Source organism: Lycorma delicatula, chromosome 13 (assembly GCF_047948215.1).
Source record: "Lycorma delicatula isolate Av1 chromosome 13, ASM4794821v1, whole genome shotgun sequence".
NCBI classification, from domain to species: Eukaryota; Metazoa; Arthropoda; class Insecta; order Hemiptera; family Fulgoridae; genus Lycorma; species Lycorma delicatula.
In genome coordinates, this window is record NC_134467.1 from 5,348,081 (window position 1) to 5,371,162 (window position 23,082).

General features: G+C 31.6%; 2 protein-coding genes across 6 annotated transcripts in view; one reads left to right on the forward strand and one right to left on the reverse strand.

The window, feature by feature from the left end:
• Positions 1-23,082, reverse strand: part of LOC142333660 (uncharacterized) — a 240,648-nt gene that overhangs the window by 65,442 nt on the left and 152,124 nt on the right. The gene's annotated exons all lie outside the window — the stretch shown is intronic.
• Positions 586-23,082, forward strand: part of LOC142333661 (putative endochitinase) — an 85,956-nt gene continuing 63,459 nt past the window's right edge. Inside the window, exons 1-2 of one of the 4 annotated variants that reach the window (XM_075381059.1) lie at positions 586-865; positions 19,577-19,741. In XM_075381059.1, the coding sequence (XP_075237174.1) occupies positions 19,703-19,741 (39 nt within the window). In that variant the 5' untranslated portion in view covers positions 586-865; positions 19,577-19,702. Of the gene's footprint in view, positions 866-5,792; positions 5,833-6,199; positions 6,225-11,258; positions 11,411-19,576; positions 19,742-23,082 lie in introns of those variants that run through there. The other 3 variants (XM_075381061.1, XM_075381062.1, XM_075381058.1) reach the window with 3 other exon arrangements.

Sequence of the window (23,082 nt, forward strand, 5' to 3'; positions counted from 1 at the left end):
ACAGATGATTACGGCGAATCAGTCGGACCGACGATGCCAACATGAATTTTAGTAGTAATGACATACATATGTACACCGTAAATATTTTAATCGTTCTTGGGCAGTCATGTAATATGTATAGATTTATTCAGCTGTAGCAAACTAATATTTATATTTACTTAGAATATTACTAAGTGTCAATAAATAAATATATATATATTTATATATATATATTTTTTTTTTGTAGCCTACACAACTCCGGTAATGTAAGGATTCCAACATAGGGTCATCCATCTAAATCAGTTCAGCCATTGAGCCGCTACAGTGGAAAAAATATATACACTCACACACCCTAAATACATTACAATCCATTTTGAGCAGTCGTGTAAAAACTAAATTAGCATATGCTTAAATAATATTTTGTCAACTTTTCATTATTTTTAGTGGAGAAAGGGAATTGATAATAAAAATGGGCTTAATTCAAAAGAAAAATGAATAAGCCTTTGTTTTTATTAAATTATTTTATTTACGGGTCTCTAAATAAAGTAGACTCTAGTTTTTTTTTTGGCAGCCAAAGTGACAACACTGCAAAGTTACACAAACATGGTTATATGAACAGCTGATTTATATTAGGTATTAATATATTTAGTCTATTGTTGCCGCATGAGATGTAAACGAACTTTTCGTGAAATGAGTTTTTCTTGTGCGTTACAAAAATGAGTGATACTAATTATTAGCAACGTTGTGCAATTAAGTTTTGTGTTAAACTCGGTGAGACTGCTACTGAAACTTTTTCAAAATTAAAACGGGCGTATGGAAATGATGCTCTGTCACAAACTAAAGTTTTTAAGTGGTTTAAAGCATTTTCAAACTATTAAACATATTTGTACGTATATAATCTATTAAGTATACCGATCATTTTACATATTCTCCATACATCATTCATAGAATATGTATCTAACATTAGTTATAAGAGGGTATTCATAAAATATGTATTTAACATATAAGAGGGTATTCATAAAATATGTATTTAACATTAGTTATAAGAGGATAGCTTACGTAAGTTATGTTCGGTTAGGTTATGTTGATACAAGGTGTGGCATTTGCACCCCATCGGTTGGTCACGTGGTGAACGCGACTTCCCATATCAAATGTTTTGGAAGTCGAGAGTTCCAGTGTCCAAATCCAAGTAAAGACAGATTTGAATACTAGATCGTGGATATCGGTGTTCTTTGGTGGTTGGTTTCAATTAACCACACATCACAGAAATGGTCGAACTGAGACTGTACAAGACTACACTCATACATATCATTCTCACTCATCCTTTGAAGTATTATCTGAACGGTAATTCCCGAAGGCTAAACAGGAAAAAGAAAGGCATGGCATTTTCACACACGCTACAAATCTTTCATCTCATCCTCTGAAGCAATACCTAACTGTGGACCTGGAGGTTAAACAAGAGAAAAAAAAAGGTTTTTTTTGTCTTCTTTATGTGGCCTATAAGTCTGACTCTTCTTTTAACTATATTTTTCCAAACGCTTCTTTCTTCATCTATTTTCCGCAACACCTCTTCATTTGTCACTTTATCCACCAGTCTGATTTTTAACATTCTCCTATAGCACCGCATTTCAAAAGCTTCTAATCTTTTCTTCTCAGTACTTCGATCGTCCAAGTTTCACTTCCATATAAAGCCACGCTCCAAACACATACTTTCAAAAATCTTTTCCTGACATTTAAATTAATTTTTTATGTAAACAAATTATTTTTCTGACTGAAGGCTCGTTTCGCCTGTGCTATTCAGCATTTTATATCGCTCCTGCTTCATCCATCTTTAGTATTTCTACTTCCCAGATAATAAAATTCTTCTACCTCTGTAATCTTTTATCCTCCTGTTTTCACATTCAGCGGTTCATCTTTGTTATTTCTACTAATTTCATTACTTTTGTTTATTTTCATGCAATAGTTCTTGCCTGGGGCTTCATCCATGACGTTCATTGTTTCTCCTAAATCCTTTTTACTCTCGGCTAGAATTAGTATATCATCAGCAAATCATACCATCTTTATCTTCTCACCTTGTACTGTTACTTCGGATCTAAATTGTTCTTTAACATCAAGTGCTAGTTCTATGTAAAGATTAAAAAGTAACCGGGATAGGGAACATCCTTGTCGTACTCTCTTTCTTATTATGGCTTCTTTCTTATGTTCTTCGATTATTACTGTTGTTTGGTTCCTGTAAATGTTAGCAATCCTTCTATCTCTGTATTTGAACCCTAATTTTTTTTAAATGCTGAACATTTTATTCCAGTCTACATTATCAAATGCCTTTTCTAGGTCTATAAATGCCGAGTATGTCGGTTTGTTTTTCTTTAATCTTCCTTCTACTATTAATCTGAGGCCTAAAATTACTTCCCTTGTCCCTATGCTTTTCCTAAAACCAAATTGGTCTTCTCCTAACATTTCTTCCACTCTCTTCTCAATTCTTCTGTATAGAATTCTAGTTAAGATTTTTGATGCATGAAAAAAAGGTTATGTTGATATAATATAACCTAGTCGGAGGCGGTCCCTCGGACCCCCTCCCACCAAAAATGGTTTGACCCCTTTCTTGGGGGATTTCCCGCAAGCCAGAAATGCAACACTTGCTTATCGCAATCCAAACGCATGCGTAGACAGTTAAATGGCATTCCAAGAATCTTCATAAAGTTTTCAAGTTCTTTTGCTAGATCAGCTAGTGCTGAAAAAGGGGATGAACTAAAATTCTTAGCGATAAATTATGATAATAAATGTTCTGAATCTGTCTTCCAAGAGGAGTATCTTATTTGATGCGAGGAGATGAAGTCATTAAATTTAAAATACGATCTAGAAATGATTGAAATATTTGATCGTTGCAATAAATAATATTTGCTGAATATCCATTTTCTCATTATTATTATGCTTTTACGGCCAACATGGGACCACTTAAGTTCATTTTAGTTGGATCTTTTCTGAGAAAAGCGTGTTATTTTACTCTTTCGAGCTGCCCAGTATTTCTTCATTCGTTCAGATCTTGCTTTCTTTTCTTCATCCGTAAACACCCTCTTCATTGTATTTTGTCGTTTGTCTGTCTTTTGTTTAAATCTAATGCTTTTATCTTTTAGCTTTGTAATTTTTCCAGTTTTATTCTGTAGGTCAGTCAGGGAAATTCCCAATTCTTTCATATCTTCTCTAATTTCTTTGATCCATCCTACTTCTAGCTTTTGGAACCAGAGCTTTTCAATGATATTTCTCGACAGTCTTGTTTGCGGTGTCCTTATGAGATGACCGAAGAAAGAGATTCTTTTTTTTCCGCATAGTATCAGTAACAGGCTCTATTTCTCGATACACCACCTCATTTGGCACAATCCACCATTGGCCTTCTTTTTGGTGTTTTTTATTGATACACGTTCTGACAATTCTCCTCTCTATTTTCAGAATTTTTTCAATTCAGTTTTTCTGAGTGATTTTGAAAAGGGTCTCGCTTCCGTAGGTGACTTCTGGCTGTACTACAGTTTTATAATGTTTAAGTTTTGTTTTAGCAGAAAGGCATTTTTTGTTATATGTTGACCAAGTTAATTTTTGGCATTTAATCATTTTATTTGTCCTGTTTTGCCATGTCACTTTTTCATTTAAATTATAAGTTATTATTTCCCCTAGATATTTAAATTGTTTTACTAGTTTAATTTTCTGATTGTTTACCGTAATGCGCTCTATTACCAGAGGATCTATGGCCATTAGTTCAGTTTTTTCGAAAGAGATATGAAGCCCTATCTTTTGTGCTAGGTTTTGAAGGCTCATGATTTGTGTTTTGGCTTCTTGAATATTATTTGCTAAAAGAGCGAGGTCATCTGCAAATCCTAGGCAATTTAGTGTGATGGAGTTTTTCTTAGTACCCATTTTTATATTTTTGGGATTTATTTCATACCATTTTCTCATGACAAATTCAAGGGCGCAGTTAAAAAGGAGTGGTGAGAGGCCGTCTCCTTGCCTCAATCCAGTTTTTATGTAGAAGGGTTGAGAGAGTTCACCTCTGAATTTCACTCTGGACTTGGTATTGGTTAAAGTTAATTTTATCATGTTTACGAGTTTAGGGTGAAGGCCCAGGTTTCTCAGAATATTCAGCATGGATGGTCGGTGTATACAATCATAGGCCCTTTTAAAGTCGACGAAGGTGATTATTAGTTGTTTTTTCTGTCTTTTATATAAGTCCATCATAAGTTTTAGGGATATTATTTTCTCCGGGCAACCTCTCCATGGCCTAAATCCCCCTTGGTATTCCCCAAGTTCCAGTTCAAGTTGGTCTTTGCATCGGTTGTATATGATTCTCGACAGGATTTTGTATGTGCAATCCAGGAGAGATATGCCTCTGTAGTTTTCAGGATTAGTTTTATCCCCTTTTTTATGTAATGGATGGATGAGGGCTGTGGTCCAGTGTTCTGGAAGTTTTTCTTCGTTCCATATTTTCACGAGGCATAGATGTAGGGAAGTTTTGACTGAATAAACTGATGAGTGTTTCCAGAGTTCTGCGAAAAGCTGGTCTTCTCCGCTTGCTTTGTAGTTTTTTATTTCATTTAAGGCTGCGAGAACTTCTTGAATTGTTGGCGGGTTGATATTTACTGGTGAAGTTTTAACTGGAGTTTCAGTGTCAATCTCAAAAAGCTCTGGGGGGTCGTCACAGTTGAGGAGTCTATTGAAGGTTTCTGCCAAAATTTCAGCATTTTCTTTATTGGTGTGGGCCATATTTCCTTTTTTTCCTCTCAGCATAAGGGTGGGTGGTTCATATCTTTGAAGAAAAAAATTATATATATATATATATATATTTTTTAATTTGAATTAAAAACTTTTCGGGATTGCAGAGAAAGGCGCTACTACCCGCCATGAAGTGTGTGTGTGTGCGCGCGCGCGCGTGGCTTTAAATCAATGTCAACAATTATTTCATGTTTTTTTTATTATTTTCTCATTAGGTTTTGTCGTTTCATACAAAAAAAGAAAATTCTGAAGCCTAAACTATGTACATTAAGACAAAAATAAAGCCTGAAGTTTGCAACAATCTTTGCACGATAATTTTTTTTGTTGTACGTTTTAATACGACTCGGTCCTCCATGCTATGTTGGTTAAAAAAAAAAAGTTATCTATCACTGTAACTACCAATTTTGTATTCGCTCGAGTATTCCATTTATTGTATGTTAAATTTTAAATTAATGTAATTATAATATGTAATGTTAAATTACATAAATTTTAAAATACGAGAATATGAAAGATTAATACAATTTTGAGTCTTTTGTTTACAAAACTAATCGGTTTTAAAATAAAGCGCTGCTGAAAGGTGCCGAATCCCCAATCAACCTTTGTATTTTTAACATGCCAAAAAAATTAAAAATAATTTAATGTTGATTCGCTGTCGATTCAAATTTGTTAATAGATGGAATTTGACGCGTCAATTGAGTATTTCTTTAGTACGCGGAAGACATAACAATTTTTTTTGACACGCTGTCTATCTGGCAACGTCTTAGCAACGGTTGCTGTACCACCGGAAGGGGATTCGGTCCCCTTTCCTCACTTCATGTACATTCAACCGTTCAAGGTTAAAAACAGTTACCACTTCTAATGTGTTCCATATACTATAATTTATCACCAACGCCTTTATCAGTGATTTATTTATTTTTTTTTATATTCGTTGTGGCCATTGTTTCGATTGAAATTATTGAAAAAAATGCTTTAAGTCAGGAATTGAATTGAGACATGTTACGTTTTTTTTTTTTTGTGTATGAAACCTAGCTAAACAATTGTCGATGGTGGTGTTCTAACATGGGACTCGAATCTGGGACCTTCAGTATATCGGTAGGTTTTTAAAATCTTTTATTATGAATTTATATATAGATGTCGATGTAAAAATATATTTATTTTTATAAGATACCAATAGATTGTGATTCTAATGTTTGTAATATTTCTTTTTTTTTATGAACGACATGCGGGTAAGGATTACGAACGCAAATTTGTGTCCAAAACGAAAATCAACTCGAAATCTTCAATACGTTAATCGTCGGTTTTTAATGATAATTCAAGCCAAGAATCGAATCTAGAATTTTCTGATTTTTTTTTTTTTTTGAGAGGAGAGCGATACTCATATGGGAATACCTTGTAATCTGAGAGGTGTCAAAGTTAAAAATGGATGCCGAGACCTTTAGTACATCAGTCATTTGTTCTACTGTTTCTCTACAAACTGTGTTAAGGTAACAATCTGTTATAAAAATGAAAATGAGACGATAAAATTTATAATATAACTTTTTAGCGGGCATCTATGGTGTGAGTTGTTCGTTGTTCGAATCCCGGTCAGATATGGCATTTTCACACGCTACAAGATTCACAATCGTATCATTTTATTCCAGCCTGTGAAGCAATACCTAAACGTTTGTCTCGGAGGGAAAAAAATTAAGTGTTTTGCACTATATTCCTATCCTATTAAACGGCATTTGTATTTGTGTCTGTGTGTGCGTCCCCCTTAGCTTAGCATTGGAATGTACCGATCACTAGCGGAAAATCTCGATTCGTTAGTACATGTCTTATGGTCAGGTCTATACTTGTTTTATTATTATACCGTAAACATAACGATATATAAGCGAAATATATATCGACGTTCTGGGAAAATTTAGTACTTTTTAACCGGATCCGAATTTTTGGATGAAAATTGCAAATATCTCGAAAACGGTCAGTCCTAACCCTCTGGAAACATTTTTCGACCCCCTCGACGATTTCCCATTAAATAATTATAAATAATTTAATCGTTTAGCCCTGCAGCTAGTAAATATATAAGAACGAAGTATATAAATTTCTAAATAATCTAAAATTTCTATATAAAAAAGTTATCTAACACTGTAACTACCAACTATGCATTCGCTCGAGTATTCCATTTATTGTATGTTAAATTTTAAATTAATGTAATTATAATATGTAATGTTAAATTACATATTTAATATTAATTTTGCCGCTCGTCCGATTTTCACGATTCAAACGGCGTATGTATCAGCAAATCGAGCACTAACTGTTTAACGCATCGAATACGCTATTGATCGACCGGATCTTGTTTATCCGGAAATTAAATCCTGCAGCTAGTAAATATATAAATAAGAACAAAGTATATAAATGTCTAAACAAACACAGATTAAACTTCACACATTACTTTATGTTAGTATTAATAAAAAATAGATCTCTCTCTCTTTCGGTGTGTGGGTGGTGCGCGCGCATTTGTATTGTAGATGTATTTACTGTATACGTAATAATCAGCTAAGTTGATAAATTTAGAAATTGTGTAATCATATCATTACCCCGTTACATATCACCGGTAATATTTTTTATAATCTATAATAATTTATGGTTCAGTTATTTTTCTTTTAAGATGATTATTGAAGACGTTACATGTCTATTGTTAATTACACTACTCGATTTTTTTAAATTTCTGCTTTAAATTAAAATAAAAAATTGTAATTTTTGGCAAAAAAAAATAACTGAAGCGCGCACCCGAATGTGCTTTTATGCATATGTGCAATCATCATGTTTACGTGCGCGGTTGTAATTATATATATACATACTGAATATTACATAAAATTAAATAATTGAAGGCCTCATCATTAACCGTTTATGTACTGTTGGCTATGTTATTTAGCTAATCATGCAGGTGAATTTTAAAAGTTGCATTCATTGTACAATTGTAAGTTATCACGCTTAATAAAAAATATTTAAAAAAATCAAAATAAATTTTTGTTGCAAAAAAAATTAATAATAAATATGACCACCTAACATAAAAACCGACCGTTTTGATCTGCAAAACACATCAATGTAAGTTTAAAAAAAGCGAGAAAATATTTTTAAAGTATTTCATGTAACAATAAAGGCCATTTTACCTTTTTAAAATATATAGCTCATTTATTAATCATCAAATGCAGACACAGATAAAAGATTTTGTTATTAACAGAAATCTAAATTTTTTTTAAAAACAAAAAACAGAATTTAAATAAAATATTGACACCCGAAATAATTAATAAGTAGCAATTATTAGAGGACATTTAAATAGAAATTAAATACAAAAAATTTAGTCTACAAAAGAATCGGAAACCTCTCTTTTAGTGTATACTAAAAGAGAAATGTATAACTTACTTGAAAGCAAATTATTTTTATTATGTATAAAGTAATCTATATATAAATTTTATAAGAATTTTAAAAGAACTTACCTGGTTTACATGTTGAATTCTTTTCTGAACGGTCGTTTATATTCGTTTAAAATATTCCTAAATATTAATAATGTTCGCCAAATACAAATAATCAAGTAAACAAAATTTGATACGGCTTTGATAACGACGCTACAAATCGTAAAGAAATATTATTTGGTGTATTTGACAACTTTAATCGTTAATAACAGTAATACTAATTTAACAAATTATCAGAAAGAAAAGATTAGATTATATATATATATATATATAAGTTTGGTTTATTTTTTCTACATTGCTTTATGTAATGGAACAGGTAATAATATTATAAAGAAATATAATTTTTCATCAACGTAACACATTTTGACAGACGCAGTTCTTTTTTGTTGACGAATTATGGCGCGAACAGATGGAAGGACGAGAGTCTGAACATTCTAGAAATTTTTCTATCTGGTCCCATTCACGTGCACACTCCCTCACAATCATCACTACGTACAAAGTTATCACAGGAAGTAAATTTTGTTCAGAGCCATCTTTTTATTTTACTAATGTTAGTTTTTTATTTATTATTACTTCCTTATATTAATAATACAGATTACTTAATTCATTAGTTTTAATTTTCGAGTTAATAGTTTTTAATTCCTTGTACGAAGTAAAGAAAGTATATTATGATCGTGAAAAATTTTCAGATTTCAATGGAAATATCCGTTTTGACCATCCCTGAATCCATTTTTACTGGTTTTGGCGTGACGTCTGTTTGTATGTATCTCGCATAACTCAAAAACGATTAGCTTTAGATTATTGTAATTTTTTATTTAGGACTGTTGTAACATCTAGTTGTACACTATCCCTTTTGATTGCAATCGACTGAACAAAAAGTGCCGAAAATAAAAAAAATTGGGAGTAATAAGCCCTCACTGAGAGCTTTTCAACGATATATCATAAGTATATATATATTTCACTTATTTTATATTATGGACGATAACTGCCGTAATTTTGCGCCAATCACTTTCAAATTGATACATAAAATATAACTGCCCAAAATCTCGATCGAGTTCGTTAATGGGAAAAATCGGACTACGGGAGTGGAAATGGGGTGGGTTTTTCGAAAAAAACAAAACATCGCTATAACTTTCTTATTAAGTAAAATATTGAACTTCTGTTCAAGTTCATATAAGGGCCTAAAATATATGTAAGTAAAGTTTTATGATATCACCAACGATTGGCCGGCCCATGGGGTGGAAAAAATGGGGTTTTGAAGACAAAAAAAATCATACCTCCCTTAATAGGTACAATTATCGAATCGGTTTAAAGTGATCGTTATTCCTCTAAACATTACCTAAAACTTTTGTCCGAAACAATTTTTGATATGACCAACCCTTACGGCAAGGACGACCAAAATATTACCGGAATTGTAAGATGGGCTAAAATTGTCGTACGCTAAACATGTGAAACTTTTTTTCACGTGCAAATTATTTTTGTATCGAGTAAATATGAAATTTAAATTAACATTAAGGTGGAAATTTTTTTATCCCCTATTTAGCACCGGTGAAATCTACATTCGCCTTCCGGTTTGCGGAAAGGTTTTTTCATATTATAACACTTTTAAACTACTTTCAATATAATTTATTATAAACGTATTTTTTAATTGTAATCAATAATTAAAAAAAAAGAATTGCTTTAAACTTTTATTTTATTTTAGAATTACATTATTTTAAATGAATTTTTTTTGTGGTTTTCCGAGAAAAATAAATGACGATTATAAAAAAAGTAATCAAGTATACTAAGTATAATCGGCCTCCGTGACGCGAATGGTAGCGTCTCGGCCTTTCATCCGGAGATCCCGGGTTCGAATCCCGGTCAGGCATGCCATTTTCACACGCTACAAATCATTCATCCTATTCTATGAAAGTAATACCTAACTGTGATCCCGGAGGTTAAAAAAAAAAAAAAAGTAATAATAACTATGTTTCTTTCCAAACCGTTAACTGTCATCCTTATTTCATTATTAAAGAGAAAAAATAACTGGATATTAATATTGTCAATTGACATTAATAAATTATTTAAGATAAAATAGATTATGAATATTTATTTTTATAATGCGTGATGAAGATAAAAGTTCCTTGCCGCCCTGTCTCATCAACGTTTTGTTGCTGTACACAGTTATGTAACCGTTCCTCACTCCAGTCACGTACGTTCAAGGTTAACATAGTCTTATCGCTTTTATATATCCCTTTACCCAGTGGCAGGAAATAAAGTCAAAAATATAAAATAAAACAACTTAAAGCAACTTTAAGCTTTGTGTTCACTTTCATCTTCTGATGGTTTTTATTTATTTGTTTTTGAATTTCTTGTCGGGTTAAGAATTATTTTTATGTGCAAATTAAGATGAATATTAAAAAAAAAAACAAAAAAACGTTAATTCAAAGAGCCGAACCCAGTACCTTCAGTTTTTTTTTAATCCGGTTAATCTTTTTCTTTTTTTTCTGACCCATTTCTGAGGTCCTATTTCCTAGATGTAACCGGGTATCGAATCTGGAACTTTTAGTCTAGCAGGTAAAGTAGCTACCTCTTTAATAGCACGGAGTCATGTTACATCTAAAAAAGATTAATACTGTTTTTTTTTAATTCCTGATTTGATATTTAAAAAATATAGTAATACTTAATAACAAAATTGTATTGTACTACAATTTTTTTATATATTGAACTTGATTACGTATATAAAATGATTATTACATGTAATTAAATAATAAGTAAGAATCTCGTTATTACCCCTTTGTGTACGGTTGGCTGTTCTCCATTTATAGTTTTAAGTGAAAATTTATTCTCTTTAATATTTTATCTAATTATAAGTTCGGCAACATTGATAGTAAATTTTAAAAACAATTTAATATTAATCGACGTGTAATGATGGATGATCTTATGTTAAAAAAATTTGATGATGAATGAAACAGTTTGCGAACCAAATTAGTCTATCGATGACGTCATTCCGGAGTGGGGAGACGATGAGAAGAATTATGTGTTGTGTAACTAAAGAAATTCACCGAGATGTTTTGTCTTGTAGTTAGTTATTGGCGGGAATTATCGGTAGATAGGCGACTGAATACGCAGTGAAATTGTCTTCATATAACAGTGTTGTTTAGTCTAACCTATCCACATGTAACGTTATCCAAATTTCATCTTTTTATTGAGATATTCCTTATTACTGATTTAAGGTGAGTTTTATTTATTTTGTTAATATTATTACATTTTTTAGACAATAATTGGCAGTTGTTTTATTCTGTGTATGTATTATTCAAATTATTTATTAGATTAAAAATGTTAGATTCCAGTTAACGCCGATTGATTTTTACAAACTAAATTTAATAATAATAAATCAATAAATTTGTTGTATTTATCAATTAATAATTTATCCAAGTACTAAATGGCGGGTAAACACTATCGAAAAAAATAAATAAAGAGAAACAAGTTATATGGTTGTATTTTAGGTTATTTGGTCATTAACGGTGTATATATTTAACTAAACTGATATAAGCAAAGGGTATTTCGTGAGTGATATATTAGATATATTAAGTTTTAAGTCTGATAACGAGAATGAATCGTGCTAATCGAGAAAATAATTCGCGTCTGTATCGTTATAAAGAATATACTGATTTACTCTGGAGCTCCTGGGTTCGACATCCAAAATAGCTTACCGTTTCTTCACCGATCTGAGTTAATGTCGTTAAATATTCATAAATGAGTGTATTCTCGGGAATAACACAAAAATTTGAAAAAAATAATTTTTGATAGGAAAGAAAGCTACAAATAATCATTTTAATAAATTCGTAAAAATATTTTTAGAAATCTATCGGCGTATTTTTTATTTAACATATATATTTAACAATAATTAATCGTAAGAAAAGAAAAAAAACATCGGTCGCGAGTTTGTAGAAGTCGACCGATATTTATAATTTATGTGAGGTTCTGAGTTCGACCCCGGGTAATTGTCATATATCTTAATAATTATGCGTACATAGTATTTAAAGCAGAAATTATTCGTAAAAAGTGTACGACATATATACAACAAACAGTCATTACAAATTTTTATATTTAACATTTCCCGTGTTTACTTTATATTTTTTAAGCTAACAATTTATGAAGTAACATAATTTAACGATGTACTCGTATTTTCGAAATAAAATTCTATACGCGTAATTTTTTATTACTACAAACGACGTTGTAACATTTCTTCTCGTCGGGAAAAATCTTTGGATCAGAGGTTAAATTTTACGTAAATTTTTCATTTACAGTTACCGTTTTTTTGTTATAATTCCAACGAGAAATTTTTTAAAGCTTTTTCACGAACGGAATGGCATTAATAAATTTAAAAAGTGTCGAAAACCTTAACGGTCAATTTTTTTATTACAAAGTTTTTGTAAAAATGCACTTTGAGTGAGAAAATTGAAAAAATACAAACATGTTTAAGTAGCCCACCGCATACAGCGAGAGAGATTGACGGAGGGGGAGAGTGAGAGAGTGACTGGGAGAGAGAGGGGTCGAGTGAGAGACAGAGCGGGTAGTGTGAGAGAGCGAGGGTGATGGAGAGAAATTGAGAGAGGGTTTGGTAGGGGGATCAATGATGGAGAGGAAGCGAGACAGAGGGTCTCTCTCTCTCTCTTACTTCTCTTCTAATACTATTCTTAATACGGAGTGGTATATAATCGCAGCTCTAACATTGTGACTACAACAGGTGCCATGTTGCCAATTAACTTGAGTTTTCCTTCCCCCCTGACCCTTTGGCAGCCAAGATCGGCATAAGGTAATTTACTGCGTTGCGTTTGAGTTATTCAACACATAGAATACATCATCCAAGCTAACCAGTAAGGAAGATGAATGAAAAAAATAATTTTTTATATTTTTGTAAAATTTTTATTATTTATTTTTTTTTTTAATTTAATAATGAATCATATTATTATTTTACTATTATTTATATTTATATATTAAAAAAAAAAAAAAAATCGTGTTAAATTCTTTGTTTGACAATAAGGTCAATGAACTTTGATATTTATCGTTAATGTATTAGGAATTAATACGTGTTAGGAAATAGCATTAATAAAGATTACTAGGTCGAATTGTAAATAAAACTGGAAAAATTTTATCTGTTATTATGTAATATTAGAATTTTTTTTTTTGTAAATTACTTTACAAAACTGATAAATTTAATCGTAATATTTTTAAAAAAATTATTAAAATTAAGGGAGATTAATTATTATTTTAAATAAAATGTAATAATAGATATAAAATGATCAACAAATCTTTATTTAATTTAATTATATCGAACGTCTATATAAGAAATATAATAGGGATATTAACTTTGTTATTCGGCAGTAATACACACACACGTACGTACACATGTACGCACATTTACGGTTGTATTTGAATTGTTGTACCATCGCGTGACCAGTACTGTCCGAGGGTAGCCAATCAGAGTGAAGTTAGCCACCTGCTGCATTTGTTTCATCTCCCCCCCTCTCCCAGCACCATCGTCGCAGTAGTCAGACTGACAAGTTGTTTTTACTATGCGTCATCCCAATAAAATTAAACAAAAAAATAATTACCTCTGAGAGCGTATGAACCATACAATTTTATAAATTATTGTTTTATTTTATCATTGCCTATCGAACTATTGTTTTTCTATTAAAGCATTTATTACTATAAAGAATTTACTTATTACATTTATTTTATTTATATTTAATTTTTTTATTAAACATTTCGCTTTTATTATAATCTGAATTTTTTTAAATCTAGCACAAATTATGTATTACAGTAAATAAATTTGTACCTTCAAAACTAGATTTAACTAACATACAATCTAGTTTTGAAGGTACAAATTTATTTACAAGGGGTTGTTGAAGCTTTCTATTATTTAATAAAATCTAATGTTACAGCTTGATAAAACTATATGTGTATATGTCTTTATCAGTAATGCAAGAGTTCGCACGCACGCACACCCGCGCGTGCGTGCGAACGTCCGTTACTACATAATTACAATTTTTAATTTTTATTAAAATATTAAATACGTTTACTTCTTAACAAATGTTACCGTTCATAATCTAAATGCAGGGACACATCAGAATTTTTAATTTACTAAATCACACGAATCATTTACCGGTACAAAAGAAAAATTCACATATTGCTATATAAATTCATATTTTGATTTAAGCACGTTTTTTCAAAAAAAGGCCTAAAAGGATTAATATTTGAATATATGTATAAATAAATATACACCTATGCAGACTTTTGAGAAAAATACAAGGTCTTCTGAAGCAGCTTTTTCAATATTGTAATACCGGGCGAGCGACTTAAAATCAAATCTAATCAGCTCGAATTGCAGTTATTTTAGCGTCGCGTTTAACACTGCTATTACTAATAGTCTATTTTTGTCGGTTGTAAACTGTTCCTGCTACAGTGCGATATAGTTTCGTTCTTTACGATCATGTTTATCCTAAAATACAGTATTCCATCGAGGAAAGGGCTGCTATCGAGGAAGCATTGGATCCTTTCAAGAGAAACGTAAAATATTTTCGCTAAGTTTTCGAACGTCAGTATCCCTCGATAAAGAGTAGTGCACGATTCGGTTAAAAAACGGCGCACAACGGAGTCCGTTTCAAACTCAAAACCAAATAGGCGACCTTTCGTCAGGACTCCGTAGGCCACAGCCCGTATTCAAAAAAGAATATCTGCCGGTCCGAAAAAAAATCTATAGGGTAAATTATCGCACCAAGATCGTGTAAAATACACATCTTGTCGTAAGATTCTTCACGACTTAAATCGAAACCTTATCGTGTAAAAACTAAGCAAAACAGACTAACCTAGTCCACTAATTTTAAATTATACTTGTTTTATTTAAGTATATGCCTTGTTGGATATTTTCGTCATCCATTGATCTCTCATCTAAAACCAATTCCTTCATCTCTTCTTCAATCACCCGAAACCTATCTTCCCTATTGGTTCATATTCCTTAATAATTTTTAGAATTCAGTCTGCATCCATTCTTCTTATGTATAGAGCTGTTGTTATGTATAATCATTAATTTTAGCATTTAAATTAAAAATGTTCAGTACTTGCTTGTATACTCATTATACCTTCTGTTCAACTTTGGATATTCTACAACCGCTTTCAAGAACCTCATCTCTCTGTTTTACAGTGTTTGCCTGTGAGCCGATCTTATTGTCCATGTCTTGGACAATAAACAACCTGGAACTGACATTACCTGATAAATTTCAGGAGGATTTCTCATCTTATTTTATTTTTAAGCATGTTTCACTGCGCTATTCATTCTGTTGACTCGTTCGGTCTTATTGTTTATTTTAACCTTACTGTGATAAGATTTGTTACATCCAAGAAAGTTAAAACACTTGACGTACTCAATAGAATAATCATCAATTACAATCTTTGATCTAGGGGTCATTGCTCTTGTAAAAGCCAAAACTTTGCTCTTTGTCACTGAAAATGTAAATTAAAATCTTTAAAAAAACATTACAAATTACCAGTTTGCAGACCTGACATGACATGACAACAGTATTGTTATACGAACTACTATGCTATTGTTGAAGTTAATAGACTGTTGAATAAGTCAGATGAAATTTAATTTTCTATTTTTTTATCCATTTATATCTGTTATTTGTTATCTAATATTATTTTTTATTGTTATTTATTTATTGTTATTATTATTATTATTATTATCTATTGTTTAATTTTATTGTTTATTTGTTATCTATGAGATGCTCTACTTTATGTAGAGCATCTCGGAAATTTTACTGAGTCTCATTCACCTAACCCTAGAAAAGCTTTTGTTAAAAAACAAGAAAATTTCATTGTACCCTAAACCAAAATAGACAAAGGATATCCTGTTAATTGATACTGCCCCATCTCCCAGTGATCAATTTTAACTACATATTGGAAACCTCCTTTTTGGTAAAAAAATTATTTTGTGAATAACCCCTTCCAGTGAATTGTTTTTATTTAGTAGCGATCAATCGTTTTATTGGTTTAAGGTAAATTAATATTTCAGCAGTAATCTATTGAAAATTAGTGCGATTGATTTAAAGGAAATTCATTTTATTATTATAGTCCTTAATCAAATTGATGTTAACAACTGAAAACAGTTATTTCCATTCTAACAGTTGTGTGAGCTTTATGTCAGTCTTGTCACAATGTGTTAAATTTGTTAATTAATAAATAGATAGTTTTTGCTATTTCTAAACAAAGTTTCTAAAAAGTTTAGCTTTATTAGCAACAAATCCTTCTTTTTTTAATGTACTTGTAATTTAAAACTTTTTAAATGCAGGAAAAGTTTACATTTTATAGCTTTTGTTTTGAACTGTTAATTAGATTTCAGTCTTAAGTTAACTTGTTTATCGTTCCTTTTTATTACAATATTATAACTTTTATGTTAGTTATTCTTATCTTTCTTATATACTTTCAACCTCTGTTAATGCCACCTTTTTGTCTCTTTTCTTCACCTTTTTTTGTCATAATATCTCATTACATTCCTTGGAGTTGCAGAATATTCAGCCAAATTTTATTCTCTCCCCTCTTCGTTGGCATCTCCTTATCTTCTCTTATCTCTTTACTTCTCTTTCCACATATTCTATTCAGGTTTTTTTTAAATCCATTCTTTGCCTCTCTTTGTTCACTATTCATCCAGTCTCTTCTTCAGTATTCATTTTGACATACTCGTATCATTCATTCTTTTCATACGATCATATAATCTAAGTTGTCTGTTTTCTAAGAAGTCCACCACCAGGTTCTGCTTTAGTTTATCTTCTCATGCTAACAATCATGTTGATGCGATCTTGTAATGTCTTTCAATCAATTCTTAGATATTGGAGCTCTGTTCTTATTAATTAGTTGTCTTTAACACAAGTTTCTGCTCCATTCTTGGTAGGGAGGAGGCATCAACTATTCTCTTCCCTCTTTATCGGTGTTTCCTTATCTTCTCTTACCTCTTTACTTCTCTTTCCATATATCCCGTTCAAGAATTTTTTAAATTCATTATTTGCCTCAACATCTTTAAAAACATCAACATATTTATATCACCAGTACTCTACATTTGTTAAAGCATATTACATTTTAATACGATGGTGATATAATACATATTAACATCTTTAATACTTCGAATTTGGTGCGTGCCTCCATGTGGTTTGGCTGGATAGTTCTTTTTGTAGAGAAAAAAAGGCCAAGAGAGTGAACTAAAATGGAATTCCTCCGGTAACTGGTAGTGCCGGTCGTATAGCTGATGCCAGAATTGTACAACTTCTAACTGTCGTCCTTTTTCAGGAGTTCTAAACTTCTGTGCAGTTAAGAAACAATAAAAATGGAAAGTTCATTTTTGAAGAATACTACCAAAGGTGGTTCTAATCCGTCATGTCTTAAGAATGTGTGACCGGCCATCTCGGATTATGCGGGGTCAGATACAAAAAAGTCTTGTTTAAGACTTGAGATGTGTTTTGTTCATTAGAGTTCTTAGTTAGTAGTACATCGATGTGAATGTTGCTGTTGGCATTCATATTGGTGGCATCCTGGCCTAGGTTAAGACTGGAAGCTGTCATAACCGAGGTATTAAAAATGACCCCCAGTAAAAGCCCATAAGGGCTAGGTACGGAGGAGGTGGTGTGGCGACTGTAACTGTCACATGGAGGGTGTTGGTCTGTACTAGTTCAGGATGTCCCTCTTAATTTAAATATGGAAAAGAAGCTTTAGTGATTTCAAATAAAGTAATTACTTTAAAAACAAGAAAACTAATGACAATTTATATGTATTTTTTTTTTATGAAAGAGTGGGAATCAAAAATTATGTTCATTAGCCTGATGGAAAGTTGGTAGCGTATGAAAAGACCCGGGATTCAAATCCAGGACCTCCTCATGAAATGCCGAGAAGGGTATTTTTTCAGAACACTGTATGGAACTTCATTTGATATTAACAAAACCTCTGTTAATTAGATGAGCTCCTTAATGTTCATATTTTATTAATTTTATTTTATTTGGATCTATTGCTAAGAGATCAGTTAGATCAATTTTTAATTGTCACTCAAAAATATCAACGTTTTATGAAACCGAACTAGTGTTCTTGGTGGTGATGTATAAAAACCAGCTTAAGCATAGGTTTGGCTATTAAGGCTTTACCCTTTAAAATACTACTCTTTATTCAACTGGCATTGATTGATAAGGTCATTAGTCACTGACTAATTAATTCCAACAATGTGCAGTGGAACTGCACCTAGCATTGTGTTTAACTTTGATTATCTACACACACTAGTTTCGTAAACATAACTTGGTTACTAGTATTTCACCATCTACATTCAGTTACTATTGCTATCTTACCTGTTTTCTGTTTCCTGTATCTTTTAACATTATACTGTCGCATGTTCATGGCTCGATCAGGATATTGAGAAATTAACAATTTTAGAATGTTTATATAATTACAATTTATTAGTTTAACAGTATAGAACATAAATAAAATAAGACCAATCAACAATAACAAACATTAATAATAAAAATAATGACAACTGTCAGTAATTGTAATAAACAATGATTACATACAAAATAGAATTTAAAGTAAGATCAGGATTTATTTGCAGGTAGTTAAATATTAAAAACCAGAATTCAGCCCATTGACAAAACACATTATCATGACCGCTAATATTTACACCTCTAACAACTGGTTTTGTATTACTATGAAGATAATATTAGCCCAAAGTTCTTTCATTCAAATACCTTTCCTGTTCACAAATAAAATTACCCTAATAATTTATAAATGAGTTCAATACTTTATCTCTTTCACTAATTTTCTATAGTCACTCACCGAACAACCTCCTGCGGCCTCCTACTGTCCTCACGGAATGCTTGAGATGTCACTTCACATGGTCAAATATGCACAATCTCACTTCTTCACTGACTTGTGTAATAACTCCTCCCTTTTTCAAAACTGAACTCACCTTGCCTTCCCTGGAGTATTTATACTCTTATCCTCTTTACTTACAGAACCAGACCCAAGTTGAAGCATGATAGTGATTTTCAGAGACATTTTCCCATACATTCCCACCCTGGTCTGGTATTTCTTCTCGTGGAACAACATCTGTGGTAGGTGTGTTGTTGGGCGGTATTAAAAAGAACTATTGTTCTTTGTTGTTTGTTTGTTGTAAATGGACCTGTTAGCTTTAGAAAAAGGATCCCTTTTAGTCCCCTTCTGGATTCCTCCCATTATATTTTCTACTACTTTCTTGTTAATTGGCAGGAATCTTTACTCAGGTCTGTTATACCGGACTTTATTGGAAATACCGGAATTTATTTTACTAGTATTGTTATAATTATGTAATACATTTTTTTATTTTTCAGGTTTTACATATGCATATCGCAAGTGAAAAGAAAAGTTGCCATTGACTACATCAGGATCGCCATGACAGTTACGATGTAAAACATTTTTATCCATTACATTTGTTGTTCCTAGAGTACGTGATTACCATGAAATATATACAACTCTACAACAGTTGTTTCAACCAGGTATTGTTATTATAATTATCATTATTATGTTTACCTTTGAGGTGAAGTGATAGCAACTCTACCTTTCTTCCAGAATATACTTGGTTTTTTCTTCCTAATCATATGTAGCACTTTCATGTGCTACTGAATTCATTTTTTTTTTGTCTTCAGTCATTTGACTGGTTTGATGCAGCTCTCCAAGATTCCCTATCTAGTGCTTATCGTTTCATTTCAGTATAACCTCTACATCCTACATCCCTAACAATTTGTTTTACATTTTCCAAACGTGGCCTGCCTACACAATTTTTTCCTTCTACCTGTCCTTCTAATATTAAAGCGACTATTCCAGGATGCCTTAGTATGTGGCCTATACGTCTGTCTCTTCTTTTAACCATATTTTTCCAAACACTTCTTTCTTCATACTCCGATTGTCCAAGTTTCACTTCCATATAAAGCGACACTCCAAACATATACTTTCAAAAATCTTTTCCTGACATTTAAATTAATTTTTGATGTAAACAAATTATATTTCTTACTGAAGGCTCGTTTTGCTTGTGCTATTCGGCATTTTATATCGCTCCTGCTTCGTCCATCTTTAGTAATTCTACTTCCCAAATAACAAAATTCATCTACCTCCATAATCTTTTCTCCTCCTATTTTCACATTCAGTGGTCCACCTGTGTTATTTCTACTACATTTCATTACTTTTGTTTTGTTCTTGTTTTTTTTCACGCGATAGTTCTTGCGTAGGACTTCATCTATGCCGTTCATTGTTTCTACTAAATCCTTTTTACTCTTGGCTAGAATTACTATATCATCAGCAAATCGTAGCATCTTTATCTTTTCACCTTGTACTGTTACTCTGAATCTAAATTGTTCTTTAACATCATTAACTCCTAGTTCCATGTAAAGATTAAAAAGTATCGGAGATAGGGAACATCCTTGTCGGACTTCCTTTCTTATTACGGCTTCTTTCTTATGTTCTTCAATTATTACTGTTGCTGTTTGGTTCCTGTACATGTTAGCAATTGTTCTTCTATCTCTGTATTTGAACCCTAATTATTTTAAAATGCTGAACATTTTATTCCAGTCTACGTTATCGAATGCCTTTTCTAGGTCTATAAAAGCCAAGTATGTCGGTTTGTTTTTCTTTAATCTTCCTTCTACTATTAATCGGAGGCCTAAAATTGCTTCCCTTGTCCCTATACTTTTCCTGAAACCAAATTGGTCTTCTCCTAACACTTCTTCCACTCTCCTCTCAATTCTTCTGTATAGAATTCTAGTTAAGATTTTTGATGAATGACTAGTTAAACTAATTGTTCTGTATTCTTCACATTTGTCTGCCCCTGCTTTCTTTGGTATCATGACTATAACACATATTGGGGTCAATATCGCCATGGGAGTAAATAGTTTTTTGAGGTCGGTTTTCTCAAAATTTTACTAACATTACCCCATTTCATATTGAACTCGGTACATATGTACATGCTTATTTTACAATTTTAAATAAAGTTTTTGCCTCAAAATTCACCTCCTTTCCCCCAAAAAAACTAAAAAGCTATCTTTCTATTTATCGTATATTTTTTAACAGTTTTTTTAGGAAGAAATAAAATTATTTTTATATCTTCCTTGACATAGTAGTAGTACAAGTGACCTTCCAAAAAATACTTTGGTGGCAATGTGGGTGTGGTGGGCCCCCGATCAAATTTTAAAAATATCGATTTTTTGAATTTTGTAAAGCTTTATTTGGTCTATTTAAAATTTTAACGCTATGTAAAGTTTAAGTAATAAGCTTTTAATAACAGTATTAGAATAAAGTTTTATTTCAATTCAATCCGACACCCAAAAAATAAACTTTGGTAACATTTTATCGACCGTATATTTTTTAGTGTAATTTTTTTTAGTTTCTTTCATTTAACAAAGAAACTAGAAAAATCAAAAAAATTGCTTGGAAGATGATTTTTATGGAGGCGATTAGAGGGAAATTTTGGAGGAGGGGATTTTTTGAATTTAAAAAATTTATTTAAACACACGATAATTTTACAGTAAACCATCATAAATATCCAAGCCGAAAAAATAAATTTTAGTTAACTTTTTTCACGTATCATTATTTTTCCACCGTATGAAAATAATTAATGCCAGGAAAATATCGAAAACTTTTTTGCCGGCTGTTAAGTAATTTATAACCGATACGTTATAAATTTTACGAGCGGGAGGGAGTCGGTTGATATAGACAGTAAAAAAATAAATCGTTTCATCTGATTTATGAAGGTTAACATTACCTTTTTGTGAATTCACGCGTGCCGGTGTAGAAACAACGCATTTTACTTACGACATTAGATCTCGTGTAAAAGAAAGAATAGAAATAAAATGATGTACGAGTGAATTCGGTTTAGAGAAAGAAAATTAAAGAACGAATGAACGACCGAAAGAAAAGACGAAGAGAAGGGAAGGAGGGCTAATTAATAATTTTTGTTGTAGAATTGCGGTGCGACTGTGGGAACAAATATCGGAGTACAACCGGAGAAATACAAACAACTAACAGCACTGTTCCGTTACGAGACGGGGGCGATTAACGTGAAACTATTGTCCGATACTTATTTGCATCTACACCTATTATCATCGTCATTCTTACCATCAACGCTTTACTATTTTATTACCGTCTTTGATTGCGACCTGTTACCCTGGGAAAAACCGAATAACAAATCTACAAAATAGTACTGTTTTTGTACAAATTCTAGATCTTACGTCTATCGCATCTAACTGTCCAGCGGATATTTTATTTATTCTTCCATTTGTATTATTCGTTTTTTAATACGATGTCAAAATTCTCTTAAAAAGTATTTTTTATATTTTTTTTTAATACACTAGCTTTTAAAGTTCATATCAAAGTAACTTAGATGGGATGAGGTGCTGATAAAATAAACTTCATTTTTTATTAGTTTACTAATTTAAACCGATAGAATCTCTTTATTTATTTGGATAAAGAACCCGGTTGCCTTCTGAGCTATATTGCCGGTCAGAACTGTACATATACCGATATAAATATATAACGCAAAATAATTAGTTTTATAATTTTTTGGTATTGAATTTTTCTAGGCAACAGAATTCAGTTTTTGGTTACTGATAATTTTCTTGTCCCCCCTGACTTCAGTTTGTCTTAGAACAGGGTAGAGGTATAATATAAGATTACGATATGTTATTTAGAAGGTTGGAGATGAGTAAATTAATATTTACCGTTTTCCAAACAACAGCCGATTAATATTGTTTATATTAGCATAAAAAATGCGTGTAACGATGACATAAATACTCGTACAAAAGGAACCTGCGAATGATATTTTAAGTGTAAGTGAATTTACTTTTCT